Source organism: Epinephelus fuscoguttatus, linkage group LG18 (genome assembly GCF_011397635.1).
Source record: "Epinephelus fuscoguttatus linkage group LG18, E.fuscoguttatus.final_Chr_v1".
Lineage (NCBI taxonomy): Eukaryota > Metazoa > Chordata > Actinopteri > Perciformes > Serranidae > Epinephelus > Epinephelus fuscoguttatus.
In genome coordinates, this window is record NC_064769.1 from 13445335 (window position 1) to 13462085 (window position 16751).

At 41.0% G+C, this 16751-nt stretch overlaps 1 protein-coding gene across 1 annotated transcript in view; it reads right to left on the bottom strand.

The window, feature by feature from the left end:
• itga1 (integrin, alpha 1) overlaps positions 1 to 16751 on the bottom strand; it is a 59353-nt gene that overhangs the window by 27996 nt on the left and 14606 nt on the right. Inside the window, exons 2-4 of the mRNA XM_049604339.1 lie at positions 10110 to 10230; positions 5446 to 5555; positions 239 to 327 (exon numbers count right to left, since the gene is read on the bottom strand). Of these exons, the coding sequence (XP_049460296.1) occupies positions 239 to 327; positions 5446 to 5555; positions 10110 to 10230 (320 nt within the window). The remainder of the gene's footprint in view (positions 1 to 238; positions 328 to 5445; positions 5556 to 10109; positions 10231 to 16751) is intronic.

Consider the following 16751-nt stretch of genomic DNA (forward strand, 5'->3'; position numbering starts at 1 on the left):
TCATACATAAATTTCTGCAAAGTTGACTTCCAGTGTTACATTCCCAGGACATGAAGTCTCAGTGGGAAACATGGGGGGGTCAAGCTCACTGTTTCCACAGGGACCAAAGGTCTAGTGAGCGTACACTAGCTTCCCACTGTCTTGCAGGAAATATGCAAAGTTCAGTCCTTTTGTGTTTGCTGTGGAGAATGTGATATAGAGCACTTTCATATACTATAAAGAGCATCTTCTCCCTTACCAGAAATCCTCCGTTGGGATTGGTCACCAGCGTGGTTCCCATGGTCATGTTCTCCTTGACTTCATGTAAGTTGGGAACTGTTGTGTTTTCTGAAGAGAAATATGGATGAATAAACAGAGTGAGGCAAATAGAGAGAAGCACAGAGGAAGAACAGCTGGACAAATTCCTCTTCTGTGTTTTCCCATAGGAAGAGAGCTGCTCACCCTCATCCCCTACTTCCCTCTACCCCAGGAAGATGCAATAATCACTGACATATGGTTAAATATAGCATTTTCATTGCTTTACCTTAGGGTGTAGCTTACAGCAATTAATAAAGGATGTGAGCGGAAAACAAAATTCCAACTTGTGGTGAAGGAGGAATAGAGGAATTGAATCATTAAGCAATCACAACATGTGGCTAAAATTAGCCTGTTATGACAAATGCTTCAACTTGGGAATGCATCATCTGCTTTATTTGTCTTATTCGCATGCTATTTCAATTCTGAATCGAGCTCTTTACCAATCCCCATGAGAGGATTTGGATATTTAACCATTACTTATTCTCATTAGCAGCCAGGCATGCGCTCTCCTTGGAACTGACAGCAGAACTGTGAGTGGTTCGTAATGTGGCGTAATGAGCTTTAATAACTTAGTCTTAGTCTTCATCTCTGTTTGAATACAGATTTCTGTTCTCTCTTTCTGTCTATCCTCTATTTCCTGTGGTCACGCTAACAAGAAAATACTGAAAGGAATACAGAATTAAAAGCTCTTTTATACCCTAACACATGTTTTATATAAAACACAGTAGTCAGTCATCTTTCATGCACACACAGTTAACTTTGATGTGAACATAAGATAGTCTGTTGAGTAACATTGCCCTATTTCTTAACTATCTGATAAAATGAGTGACATGGACCGAGACCCGGCACCTCATGATTCGTCCACGTGGGACTGAGGGCAGCTTTGCGGAGCTGCAGAGGAGAATACACGCTTTGTCCTCAGTGAACTGTGAACCCCAGATAGCTATCAGAACAAATCTGACTTATCAGACAAACCCTCTTGGTCTAGAAAGACCTCCTGAAATTCAAAGAAAGCAGCTTGTTAATGCCATTAGCAAAGTGGCTTCTTCTGATAACCAGTGATTTACTAGGTGGTTGCTATGAATTGCCAGCGATGGGGAGTGACTAAGTACATTTATTCAAGCACTGTAATGAAGTACAGCTTTGAGGTACTTGTATTTTGTTTGAGTATTTCCATTTTCTGCTGATGAGATGATATTCCTCGCCAAACTCCTAGCGATAACATGTACAGTAATGTACACATTAGTGCATCGATACTTATAATCCAATGATACAACAGAAATTATTTTGAAATGAAATGTTCCGCATAATAAGTGATTTTACTTTTGGTACTTTATATAGTATATTTTGATGCCAATAATCCTGTATGACCACTTGTATAACTTAAGCCCCATTTACACTGCCTGTACAAGGCTTATCATGCCTCTTCTGCTTTGGAATGTCAGTATTTCTCAGTAGTTTGATTGTGTATAAAAAAGCAAAGGCAGCATAATAATTGGTCTTAATTGCAGCCCTATCGCGGGATCTGTGTGTAAAAAGGGCTAATTACTTGCACTGTGTTAGAGCAAATTCATGAAGAAAACCTTTTTTTTCCTCGATGAATGAACACAAATTGGAGGAAATTCTTTAAGAATTGAAGTTATAGGGGGCTGCATTTAAGAACAACAAAACTATATATAAATACCAGTTCACAAACTCACAATTTGTGCAGTATAACCTAAGTCTCATTTATCCAGTCATATGCCCAGTACTTCCCAAACACATGAAATTTCACCAAAAACCTTCGGATTCGCATTCCTTTAAAATTTTGTCTGCAGGACTTAAACGTGTAGCAGAGTATTTTTACACTGTGGCACTGCTACATTTACTTCAGTAGACAAACAAATGACATATGTAGCATTTCAGTTTATTAGCATCATGCTCTCCTGCAAAAAATAATGTGAATTTTATACTATAGTTGATATCTCCAAGTTATAAGATAAGTATATTGTGAAATCCACCACTGCTGAGTAATTCTTCAGCCTGAAAGTCTGCAGCCTGAACTTGCAAGTGTGTGTTGCCAACAGTTTACGTTTATTGTTTGTCATTTGGATCCAATTTTCCAAACAGAACGTAAATATATTGCAGCACTGTTTAGCAGACATCTTGACAAGCTGTGGATGTTGGGACTTTCTTGCCAGTATTTCATGACACATAATTGTCCTGGCATAATCACCTTTCAGTTTTATTGGTCGGACAGAACCGTGATTAAGAATTACAACATTAAACCACACAAATTTAGCTTTGCTCATTATGGTTTGGCATGTCTTTTCTGTGCTGCAATAATGCAAACCTAGTATGGAGACAGACTAGGGCGTCGTCAGTGGGCATAGACCGACATGACTCTGCAGGGATCAGACTTACATGTGACTGACAAACCCTTTCCCTCAGTGAAGCATCAACATGAACTCTTCCTGTTTGGCTGTCCTTGTCTAAGGTAGAAACTCAGTCAGTTTCACTTTAAATCAAAATACAGCACTGTTGTTGTTGATGTCGTCAGTTAAACCACTCCCAGTTGTTTGCTGAGTTGTCTGGCTCTGACTGCCAGGCTCAATCATTTCCCAGTGGATGTTTTCCAGACTAAACTTGAGTTTGTGAGATCTAAACCTTTTGCTGCATAACTTGTTCAAGATAAAACAAATACAGGACTCTCCTCTGGTGAATGGAGGAGTATCACATCCAGCCCTGAGTCTACATTATCAAAACCTTAAGTGTGTAATTTAACAACAGCATGAGAACTGTACCTCCTGTTACTTATTAATTCTGAGGTGCAAACAACTGTGTTGAAAAGAATAACTCCTGAGCTGAGAGCTGGTGTGCATAGCTGCTGTACACACGAGCTCTCAGTCCTCCAGAGTTGACACACTGCCAAACTGCTGACCTAGAGCTAAGTTGTGTTTATCTGTTTAATTAAGTTATAATTGGTATGGTGAAACATTAAAAGCTTGTTTATTTACTGTCTTCCTGTTATGATGGGCCTCACTTCCTCCCGACGAGACGCAGTCACATATACAGTAGATTTAAACACAAAGTAGTACAATCACACAAATTGCCCAAATACAGTATATATTAAGACTGCAACTCATAACATTAACAAGCAATCTCTGGATTAAATTCTCAATTAAGGCCTAAGATGATGTCCTCAAATGTTTTGTTTTGTCTGCAAATGGTCAAAAACCCAAATATATTAAATTTACAATTATATCTAACTCAGAAAAGCTGCAAATCCCGTGACTAATCAGTCATTTACATAGTTGCCGGTAGGCTTGGGCAGTATGGCAGCATCTTGGTATACCAGGGTATTTAGAAATGATTTTCAATACCATCAAAAATCCAGTTGCTCATCTTTCTATTAAACCGAGATGGAGTTGCTGTATTGATGCGATGTATTGTAGTGCACAGCACATGCCACTAGAGGTCAGTCTCTATTGATGGAACAGGCAGCCAAGTAGTGAGGATAACGTTACAGGACTAGGTACAAAAGGTAGGCCAGCAACGGCAGAGAGAGACAGCAGAGGAAAACTGCATATTTTCACATCTAACTGTACTAGGAGTATGTTTTGACTAAACCAGAGTTGGGGTGTCCAAAATTAACTTTTTCACTTACTGGGCAAGGCGACTGGTAGATGAAAAAATCCACCAGTCAAACGTATTTTTACCCGCCAAAAAAAAAATTAGCTTTTTGTGTCACATCTACAATTGATTCAGTACATTAAATTGAGATGATAAGGTATTATGTTGAATAGAAACTTAAAGAAAAGGCCTGTGACCAAATGATTTCAATTTTTTGAACAACTCATCTCCACAGCCTCATCCATCCATCCATCCATCCATTTTCACCCGCTTATCTGAGGCCGGGTCGCAAGGGCAGAAGGCCAAGCAAAGCCCCCCAGACGTCCCTCTCCCCAGCAACACTTTCCAGCTCCTCCTGGGGGACCCCAAGGCATTCCCAGGCCAGATGTTATATGTAATCCCTCCAGTGTGTTCTGGATCTGCCCCGTGGCCTCCTACCAGTGGGACATGCCTGAAACACCTCCAGCGGGAGGTGCTCAGGAGGCATCCTGATCAGATGCCCGAACCACCTCAACTGAACCCTTTCGACCTGAAGGAGCAGAAGCTCTACTCAGGCTCCCTCCGAATGTCTGAGTTCCTCACCCTTTCTCATTTCGGGCCGCTTGTATTCGCTATCTCATTCTTTCGGTCAATACCCAGAGCTCATGACCATAGCTGAGGGTTGGGACCAACCCAACCCTACACAGCCTCAGCATGTGAATACGTCCCATCTGGTGAGCAGTGATGTGGTGTATATGTCTAGGGCTTTCACTGTAAAAGGTGAAAACAGGGAGGGAAAGCTGTAATGCATGGAGCCTCCACGTTTGCTTGCTGCAGCTAGGTGGCAAGTGATAGTGACAGCTGATTTACTGTACGATAAACTGTGCCACAAAAATAGGAGCACTTGAGAAGGTCAGTTTCACTGTTTAGACCACATGAAAGCACATCTGTAGTGTGTGTCTGTTTGTAAAACTCTGACACTTAAATCAAAGGAGCAGGGGGTTAGCTCTGCACACTAATACCATCACATGTCGTGTACCCTAAGGATGTCAGCAGTAGCTCTTGGGTTGGGAACCGGAGAGTCGCTGGTTCAAGTCCCCATCTGGACCAAGTATGGAGTGCGGACTGGTAGCTGGACAAGTGCCAGTTTACCTCCTGGGCACTGCCAAGGTGCCCTTGAGCAAGGCACCGAACCCCCAACTGCTCAAGGCCCCTGTCCATGTGCAGTCCCCTCATTCTGACATCATGTATACATGTATAGGTCGTGTTTGTGCATGTGTGTGTATTTCGGGCCTGTGTGTATATGAATATGACAACGGGAAAAAACTGAATTTCCCCTTGAGGATTAATAAAGTCTATAAAAATAATTAATTTAATTAAATTAAAATATAAACGTATGGAAAAATAGATTCCACCTAAGCCTAGTGGCCAATTAATTTCCTGTTGACAGATTAAACGATTAATTGACTAATTGTTTAACAAACACAAACACAAACAGACACACACACACAGACACACACAGACACACACACACACACACACTAATAACATTCTTACTAGGCAGCTCCAGCTTGACACACGTGTTGTCTCCCTTCCCAACAGGACACTTGTATACATCTCCTGTCCGTTTGGCTGGCTGGCCCGACAGCGGCGATCCAATCAGAACCCTGAACAAATAAAGAACAGTTGGGGTTGGTTAGTTAGAAATCCTGCCAACAACCACACACCAGCGTCACAGTTTTACAGTTGTGATAATAAGCACAATTCAAATGTTACAGCAGAAATTAAGTGTTGGCAGGTTGGAAGCTGTGAGCGTTTTTCTAATTTCCCAACAATTTAGATTTGCCGTAATTGTACTTACATAGTTAAATTAAACATGAACAGGAGGTTCAGATTGGCTTATTATAATTGGATAATGAATCTGTGGCTGACATATTATTTTATTATCACCCTGAAAATGTGGTATGAAACTGAAACAACACTAAAATAGCTCATTAAAAAGAAACACTTTATTACCACCTCATTAGATACTAATGCATGATATGTTGCAGATGTTTGCAGATCAGTACAGTGTTATTGTACATTGTACAGTGTGTTTGTGTTTCTGGTCTGTCCTGGACATGTATGTTCAGTATGAACGACTGTACGCCTGCCTCTTTTACACACCCATGTCCATGTGTGAGTTGCATAACATCGTGTTGCTCCGTCAGTAAACTAAAAAGAGTTGGTCATCTGCCTTCCTTCTAAACATTCAGGCTTATTAACATTCCTGATCTCTAATGGGCCCTGGTCATCTACAGGAGATACAAAGTGGATCAACAACACTCTGCTTGGTCCTGTGAGAAACACAACATTATTGATTTATTTATGGTGAATACTCAAGAGGATGAAACATATCTATGTTTAAATAAATAACTACATGGTTATTACTATTATTGATTCTGCTGGCATCACTGCAAAAGGTCACTACAGGAAAGTCATAATGTCTTGTTAATGTCTTTTTCCTATCCAAGCTAAATACCCTTGTCAGTAGGGCTGGGCAATATATCGATATTATATTGATATCGTGATGTGAGACTAAATATTTATTCGATTTTGGATGTCATAATATCATAAGTATTGTCCTTACCCTTAAAGGCTGCATTACAGTAAAGTGATGTAATTCTCTGATCTTACCAGACTGTTCAAGCTGTTCTGTTATTTGCCTTTACCTACTTAGTCATTATATCCACATTACTGATGATTATTTATAAAAATTCTTAATGTGGTATCGATGTGCTCATCTGACTCCTCAACCCAACTGGCAGAGTAAATGTTGGCATTTTACATCTCTGCCACCATGGACATGTGACATTTGTACGTTATTATGAAACAGATATGTAGAAACTTTATGTTTCTTTATGTTTGAATAACATTATTGTTAATGTGTGGTTGTTTTGGCTCAAACAACACTTGATCAGGGTTAGGGCTGCAAAGATTAGTCGACTAATCGATGACTAATCAACTATTAAAATAACTAGTGACTATTTTAGTAGCCGACTAATCGGTTTAAGTCATTTTTCATAGAAAAGTACTATAAAAGTACCCCAAAATACTCTTATTGCAGCTTCTTACTTTCAAATATTGGCAGCTTTACACACTCTCCCATGACGGTGAACTAAAACCCTTTGGCGTGAGTACGAAACAAGACATTAGATGACATAATTTTGGGGTTTGGGAGAGACAGACTGACATTTTTTAACAATTCAACACATTTTTCGATAAAATGATTAGTCGACTATTCGAAGAACTAATTAGTTAAGACAGATTAGTCGACAATGAACATAATCGTTAGTTGCAGCCCTAATCAGGGTAAGGAAAAGATCACGCTTTGGCTAAAATGACCCAGTTTTGGTGCCGCAATCCAACTGGAGATGCTGTTGATGTCTTACTAGAAAACAACTGGTTTTGTTGCTTGTTGGTTTAAAACAGTGATCTGCAGCTTAGCATCCATCTCGCCTTTGTGTCCCACCATCCACCACGCCCCCTACTTCCTCAGAAATACGTCACTCTTGAAACATTAATATGATGCGTATGAAAAGTACACATGTAATGTATCTGTGATTTGCAGAAAGGTACAATGCCAACTTGTCTCCTGGCGACTGAGCTGTCAGAAAGTGAAAGCAGTTTCAAGAAATCTCATGACATCATTTTTGCTTATCCCACCAGCAGATTATGTTTGTTTGATACCAGCAAAATGTTTCTTGTGATTTTGCTACATAAATAAGCAAAAATTTGTTTGTTTGTTTGTAGAGGGAGATTTTTGGCAGCACAGTTAGATGACTCAACAACATTCAGATATCCGTGCCAGCAGTTTTGGGTGAAAAGTTACTGGACTAGAAACTACAGTGGAAGGATGTCTTTCTCTGAACTGTCTCTGCCACATGTTACACATCTTCTCTGTGCAGTTGGTCCACCTTTCAACGCTGCTGAGGTGCAACTGAGGAGCTGAAGGGTGGGGGTCTTAAGGAGACATCTGTGACTAATCAGTCACCTCCCGGTCGTGCATGTTACATCACCTCATGATCACCATTTCTCCCCGCCATAAAATTCTCTCCCATGGACGCACTGGGGGCTACATAACATCTCTAATTTTATTGCCCCTCCTCCTCATTTGCTTGAAACATTCTCCATCAGTATGTTTTATCTTTTTATTTCTTTTTTTTTCATCTGTTGTCATTCACCCTGAACTCTGCCTGCCTTACCCATGCTGTTTCTCGATTTTAACGTCTTTAATCAGGCCCTTATCACTCTGACCTCTTCACTACTTTTCCCTGAACTGGAACAAAATAGTGCTATCTGGAGATGCAACAGAGTGAACGTACTCTCAAGGAACAGTGTGGAGGTTCAGTCACAGCTGGCCCCACTGATTAGAGGTGAGTGAATTATTGTAAATGATCTCATATGAGCCTGATAAGATCATTACTGCAGGTACCGCCATGTGGGAAAGACTCAGCGGTGGTGTTGCAACAGGTTGGAGAGTAACTGAAGGAGAGATGTAGAGACACAAAGCCATTAACCACACTCTAACAAGGTTTTCTAAAATGGGCTCCCAGGCAGTTTTAGCAAGGAGCCACGGATGCTTGGTTTCAGTGTATTTACAGGCTCGGTATGTGGAGACTCTAGTGGGCAGTTTACGGTTAACAGCAAGAGTAGTAAAGGAGCCTCATTACAGCAGCAGCTGGTGCGCTCTCCTTCACTTCATTTTACAGGTTAATAAAGGTTTTACGCTTTTGTTATTATTGAGGATTTGAATCAAACTGAACTTGGTATAATAAAATGAGCTCATGTGGAAACCGTTTTGGATAGGCTTCTCTAAAGTACTTAGGAGATTTTCTGATAAAGAATTATACGGACCACCAGAGCAGAGATACCAGTTTATGAAGGAGTTGGGTGTATTGAGATAAACAGTTGGTGGTGCTAGTTCTCTAGTAAGTTGCCATTAAACCAGAAGAAGAGGGCACAACAAGATGATGCAACTAAAATAGTTCCAGTCAAACCTCAAATTAAAGAAAACAACATGGGAAAAAAACATGATGTTCATATGCCTTATCTACGTTCATGATTCATTGATTAAGTCTGTCTCCAGTGCATTTTGTCAGAGTTTGCTTTTATCAATACAACACATTTCTACAACTTCTTTGAATTTTCAGCATTTCTGCTCATTTTTTTCTTAAATTTTCAAATTGCACTTAAAAAAACTAGTGGATGGGATTGCACTTTGTGACCCCAAACATCTTCCTTAGGTCTTTAATGTCAAAGGTTGAACATCTGTAATACCCATCATGTTAAAATGGGACCACATACATAATTTCATCAATGCAGATTAAATGCAAATAAAAATAAGAATACAGAAGCAATGAAAGCTGAGTAATAAAGTTATTACAGTGATAAGGTGAGCATTTAATTTCACTCTGTGCATTTAAGTTTGTGCTTGAAGGGACAGTTCACCCCAAAATCAAAAGTACATATTTTTCTTCTTACTGTAGTGTTATTTATCAATATAGATTGTTTTGGTGTGAGTTGCAGAGTGCTGGGAGATATAAGTAGCAGAGATGTCTCCCTTCTCCTTAATATAATGGAGCTAGATGAAATCATGACACAATTACTTAAGATAATCCACAGATTTTGCTGTGAGCAGTTTCATGTAGACCCACCAACGGTATTACAGTGTGGAAGGCTGACCTGTAGCGTTAGTGTTGAGCTAGCAGTAGATGCACACTTCCCAAACTGTGATACAGTTGGCATAGTTTGGTAGAAAGAAAATAGTTCCAACAAGAAACTGCTCACAACAAGGTCTGTGCGTTATCTTGAGTAACCGTGTCATGATTTCTGGAAAGAGATATTGCTTTTCGACACTCTGAGCACCACAAGCTGAGTGCCATCTAGTTCCATGATATTCAAGAGAAGGCAGACGTCTCTACAGCCCATATCTCCAACACTCAGCAACTCACACCAAAACAATCTAGAGTGATAAACAGCACTACAGGTAAGAGGAAAAATATTTATTTTTGATTTTGGGGTGAACTGTTTCTTTAATATAGCTGCTTTCATTTTTGACTTGTGCAAGGGTCAACCCAAACATCATGTCAAATTGCCATCACGTGGTGCTGGCCTGAAATGGGCTCGTATTTCAACCAGGATCTGTGAGATGAGAGATGATGAATGGTGATGACACTCACCATTTCCCCTCGCTGTTCTCAAACTGCTGGATAGTGTAGCCAAACATGTCCTCCACTGGACCGCTGAACGACAAACCATTTTTCTGGTCCACATTGAAGGACAACACGCACGTCAGCAGCACTGCAGGGACGAAGGGAAAGGAAAGGTTACGCAGACTGCCAGAGACTGTTGTTTACCAGACCTGCATTAGCTACTGTAGTGCTCTCTGGAGAGAATTTAGATTAAAAATTTGACTGATTAATAAATAATCACATCCTGAAATAAGAGACGGCAATGTTATTAAGTAGAAGGTCAGCATGAACAAACATTCTTGGTAAATATTTATAAAAAAAAAAAAAAACTCAAGATGCAACCCGGAAATGAAAAATAAACAGATCTAGTGATAGAATAATTTAATAATAATAGACATTTGGGTAATTTAGACACAATATTTACATTATTCTAACGATATTAAAAGTATCTAGGGATGATACACCAATATGAGATGAATCGTGTGAACCATTTTATCACACTCACACACACTGACAGAGTCATTTTGGAGGACACTGGAGGAATTTCAAACATCAGTGTGAAGCACTTTGGTTAGAGTTCAGTCTGACCTGCAGGACAATGGCTTCTTCTCTGCACTCTGCACAGTCTGCGTCCGTCTGTCACTGAGCTGAGTATATATCACAGAGGCTCTATATAAATCCATCCATGTCTCATTGTGCCTGCATTACAATGACAGCCTTTATATCTACTGTGCCAGGGAATTCCTCCAGTATAATTTATTCAATTCCCGGACTTCTGAGGGAGTGCAGAGGAGTAGAAACAGCAGGATTAAAAAAGAACGTGCAGACACAGACCACATACATGGAGAGAGCCAAATAAAACGCAGCTATTTGTTTGATGATGATGCTTTGTAGCTAATGTGTATGACCCAGAGGACAATAAAGAGCCACCATATGGAGTCTGGATTGTGCAGACAAAGTAATTATAGACTTTCTAGCCACACCAGTGGTGCAGCTCAAGGATGCTGGTTGTTCGATCAGTCTGGCCCCCACATTGGTCCAGTCTGAATTATGTCATCACATACTGGACGAATTGATATGACATTTTGTGCAGACATTCGTGGTCCCCAAAGTATGAATACTAAAAACTTTGGGGATCCCCTGACTTCTCCTGTAGTGCCACCATGAGGTTAACATTTGTAGCTTTGAGTAAACAACTACTGGGTTGACTGCCACAAATTTGTTACGCATAGTAATGTTCCCTTTAGATTGGATTTTAATAACTTTGGTGATCTTCTGACTTCTCACAAAGCCTCACCATTAAGGCAAAATGTTAGTTTGTCCAGTACTTTTGTTTACGAAGAAAATATCTTACCCTCTGGGTCTTACAGTGATGCACAGGGCACCCTTTAGCGTCTCTATGCGACATGTAGCTAAAACACATTGTCAGACATGATTAATGTTGCGAAAGTCGTGGTAAGGTTTGGGGGACAAAACTACTTTGATGGGTTTAGAAAAAAAGATCGCGTTTTGGGTTAAAATAAGCAAGTTTGTTACGTGACATAATGTAACGTTAACACATTATGTGAGCAACATCAGTGCACGACGATGTACATTAATTGCGTAACATGACGTTAAAACAACTTTTGTTTTCACACGGGACGTAGGTACACAAGAGACGTCACATTATGTTAAAACAGCACTGACATTTGTTTTCCCGCAGGACACCAACTGCTGTCTCCTCCCTGAAAGTCTGCTTTTGTTTGACCCATCCACCTCCTCTCCTTCCCGCCCTTTGCAGACATTCTCGTTATTTGACGCCCTGGGAATGAGAATGGTCTAAAATTCCTGCGTAAACAACGACATTCTCTTGAGCCTGGTGTAGGTGTAGGCTATTCTCTGGTAGAAAACAGGCAGGGAGAGCAATACAAACATGGATCAGCATATGTATGTAAACTATAACTCAACATAAGGAGTCTTAGATGCATGAATTACATGCAATCAGGTCTGTTACCAGCCGTTCCCACTGCTTTCTTATAAACAGAGGACTTATAAAAAGACACTGCTGCCAGTCATCATTATCCAGTCATGTTTAGATGTTGATCCTGTAGATTTCATAGAAGATTTGGCTTTTTACATTCCCCTCTGGTGAAGAGAGATAGACAAAGACATAGAGAGAGAGAAGCAGACCTGCAGAGTCATATACTGGAATCCCAGCCAAGAAATATTATCCCCCCTGTTTCTCCCTCACTCATTTCTCTACTTCCTCTGTTGCCCCTCTCCATCTCTCAGAGAAGCTCCATTTCCTGTTCCTATTAACCTGATTATGGACGTCCCCTCAAATCCACAGGTGCACGCACACACACACACACACGCGCGCGCGCACACACACACACACACACACACACACACACACACACACACACAGAGCTAATTTAGCTGATTTAAGATGGCTTAAGGCCAACAAGACCTTTACCATTTATCACATACTGAGCTCAAGTACAGTTCAGAGTCACGCTGGCCTCTGAGCTGTAAATTACTCGGGAACGTCCTCTGTCTATTGGCAGTCTTTTGTGTATACCAATCTCATTTTGCTGTATTTGGTGTCTCCCAGCTCCGCTCTACTAAAATCAAAACCAGTGAGTTATGTAACTGGCTATTTTCGTGAGCTGGGCTAACATCTGCCCTGGAAAACCAATAAGTGGACTTCTCCCTTTGTGGATGGAAATGGCTTCATGAGCCTCTGAGGTATTGGCATATAAAGCTGTCCATCAAGGTCCAAAGGGTTCGTATTGTACTCTAGTACACATGGTGAGCAGAGGAGAGGCACGAGGAGTTTTTTTAAGCCATGTTAGCTGCATCATGGTACTATGTTGGTCAGCCCACCACTTTGGTCTGGACTGAAATATCTCAACAACTAATGAAATTTGGTAGAGACATTCATGTTCCACACAGGATGAATAAAACTGTGGTGATCCACTGACTTTTCTTCTTTTGCCATTAAGTGGTCAAAATTTGTCCAAAACTTTGGTATAACTATATACTTACAGAGTAATGACATCCCCATCAGTCTCAGCTGGGCTTTGTGTTTAGAGCTAAATATGTTAGCATGCTATGGTGAACATCTTTAATATTAAACCTGCTAAACACAAGCATGTTAGCATTGTTGTTGTGCTCATGTTAGCATGCTAACATAAGCTTTTGGCGCTAAGCACCACTGTGCGAAGTGCAGCCTCCACAGATCCATTAACATGGCATTAGACTTGATTCAACAGAAAAATGGGACCGGCTGATACAATAAAGTCTGCGCTATTTATCATCAGGAAAATCTTATTTTTGCTCACCAGAAATTTTTAATCTAAATGGCCGCAAATATCTGAGCCTGAGACTACAATGAACAATGAATGAGTCTGTTTTCGGTCAAGCTCCATGTGGTCGTGATTGATCTTGGCATGTCTGTCAGCCGCACTAACCCACAATAAAACCCTGCTGCCCTCTCGGCTACAGTTCTCAAAACCAAAAGGACTCCATTTCAGCATTTAACAATTCTGCAAGACATCAAACCAAGTAGCCAGAGTCCGATCTGTCTGATACAGCCGGGTCAGGAGGCAGCACAGATCAGCACCTGTTGGCCTGCGAGACATTAAACCACCTATAAAAATCGCCCATAGTCAGCACCTGTAGGCTTCAAAGCCTCGCTCAGCCATTGTAAAAATACACACCCGACTGGCACATGCTCATCTGTAACATATCTAACCGACTATAATCAGCTTTAAAGCTCAACACAAATCAGCACCTATGGACAACAAAGTCATTAGGTAACCATGAAACTCAACCCTAATAAGTCGTAGTAAGAAACACGTGTCAGTTGTAAAGTTGATCCAAGACAGACAGTTAAAACAAATCCTCTCAAATTAAAGTAAGCAAACAGAACCTGGATAATGTTAATGTTACGTTAGTCAGAGTGAAAGATGGAATGTTTTATGTCTGACTGATGTCTGACCATTAAAAGAAACAAAGCCAGAGAGTTTTGGGTGGGACCTGGACCTTCATGCACCATGTGCTGGTGTTTAATAACAGACATTACTGGCAGGGGAGACGGGCTTCATATTCTGGCATGGCCGTGGGCATGAAAAAGTTATGACACTGAAATATTTCCAGATTTCCTCCTTTGTTCTTTTATCTTGATCAGTTTTTATTCTCTGCTGCCCTTCTTTCTCAGCTTCCCCCTCTTACATTCCCATCCTCCTCCTCGGACTGCCTTATATCAGCCAATTTCTTCTTCTTCTGTGCTCCAACTGCATGCACACTTTCCTGTCCAATCACCCCAGGAATGGTTATCACGAGCTAAACTTCTGACAAGTTTTAGCTCTGCTGACTTTGAGTTAATTTTCTTATTTGGCTGTCTTCTCAGTCGCTGCTTATTTCTTGGCAAATGTGCAGTATGTGGGTGTACAGTGGACACAAGAGGTCATGAATGTAGGCGTTTTGTCTCTTCATATGCACAGGGGAAAACAACAGGCCAAATTCTGTAGAGTTTTAGTGCTAATGTCGGTCAAAGATAAATAAGACAAGCTGTGGTAAAAAAAAAAACATGGGTCAGCAGCCATGCTGGAGGCTCTGTAAGGCTGTACAGTGCTTTTAACCAAAATGCTAAGCAAGCGAACATGTTCGAACATGTTCAAAATGGCAACGTCAACATGCATGGTTTTTTTTAGGGGGGAGGGGGTGATACTAATTGTTAACTAACTGTGATAGACTGTGAATATGACAAGAAATGGTGTGAGACCGGGTTTGGCAACAGGTCAGTAGCCCACGTGCTCCGTTCTATTAAAACGGCGCGTTCGTTAAGGGGGTCGTTCACCAGTGGGCTACAATGAGTACTGGTCCATCAAATCGCAGCATCCGCGGTGAGAGGACACGGAATTGTTTGCGCTTTTACGAACTGGTCGGTGGTGAAGTGGCGCACATGACTCATGCTACGGACGGACAGACGGATGAGCCACGTATCTCGGTGCCGCTTAAAAACAGGTAATACATCTGGCTTCTTCTTTCCCACATGAAATATCCGTGATCGCCTAGACCCAGGTGCGTAAAAGCGCACACAATTCCGTGCCCTCTCACCGCGGATGCTGTGATTTGATGGCCTGGTACTCATTGTTGCTCACTCCTATAAGACCCAATAATAATAATAATAATCATAATAATAAGTTACGATAAGTCAGTAGGAGTCATCCTCTGAGGATCATGAATGTCTGTACAAAGTCCTGTGCCAGTCGAAGATTGTTGAGATATTTCACTAAATAAGTAAACAACTTTGACCTGATGGTGGTGCAGAAGTAAAAGTCAGGGTATCAGCAAAGACAGTAGGCTCCATCCTGGGGAACATGAATATGTGTTCACAGTTTCATGGCAATCTATCCCATAGTTGCTGATATATTTAAGACATTGCCATCCCGAGAGTCATAGCGTTAGCTAAAAATCATCTCCTTCAGCTCTGCTCCCTATTCAGTCTGCTTCCTCTACTCCACCCATTCATTAATTCACTCTCCCATCCTTCTGTTCCTCAAGAGCATCATCCATCTCTCTACTATTTCCTCCTTTCATTCATCCCTGTCGCTCCTTCCCTCCTACCTCCCGTCCCAGCATCTCTGCGCTCCTCTCCTCATGCCGCCTTTCATTCATTGACTGAACGCGTCGGCTCGATGGTGTCGAGTTCCACTCTCTGAAACTTCCAGATGTATCCTCTGGAGCTCTGCTTTTTTCAGTGGTGCAGAAAACACGCAGGCTTACAAGCTGAGACCCACGCATGACATCATCCCCCCAGATGCTTGTCAAAGCTTTCATCCCCACCAAAATTCACTCAGTATACTGCAGGGGTGGTTGACACTCTCCTAGCCATATCCCTCCAGCAGACACATATACATAGCATGGCTGTTAAATCTGCTGATCACAACAGTTTTAACATACAGGGAGCAGCTGCGAAGAGGGGGCTTCTGGGATAGATCAAACACCTCTGGAGGAACTAAAAATACACACACCCAAGGGTCAAAGAATGACCTTCCTCTAGAATCAATAAGCAACATGTGAAAATAATCATGCTATGCCTCAGATACTATAACTATGAGCTCCATACTCCTACGACTCTTAAAAAATCACTTCAGGTTTATTTTGCAAAGTCAGGGAAGACAAATAAAACTTTTAAAGAAAACAGTAGCAAATATGAATCTAATGAACACAAGTAAAGGAGTGTAGTTTGTGCTCACTTATGCTGTGCAAAGAGAATGTATGCAGCAATGCTGACATAATAATAACTATGTCTGATTTTACATGTGCTGTGTAATAAACAATGAGCACTACAACTGTAATACTCTAATTATAGCTTACAGTGGCAGTGCAGTTTATTTGTGCTATGTTCAGTGTGTTCTTATCATCAAGTAATTCTAAGGCTCTTAGCCAGACTCCCACTTAACAGACCAACAAACATTGATCTGCACTATCACTTATACTCCTAAAACTTTAATTAGAATACACAAATAGTAGAGTGCTTCTAGCTCCCTGACTGCTGTTTAAGTGGATCAATGCAATTAATTTATAGGGGAAAACTAGTGAGAATTAGCTGAGTGGTACTTTCAAGCTCCATATCTGTGT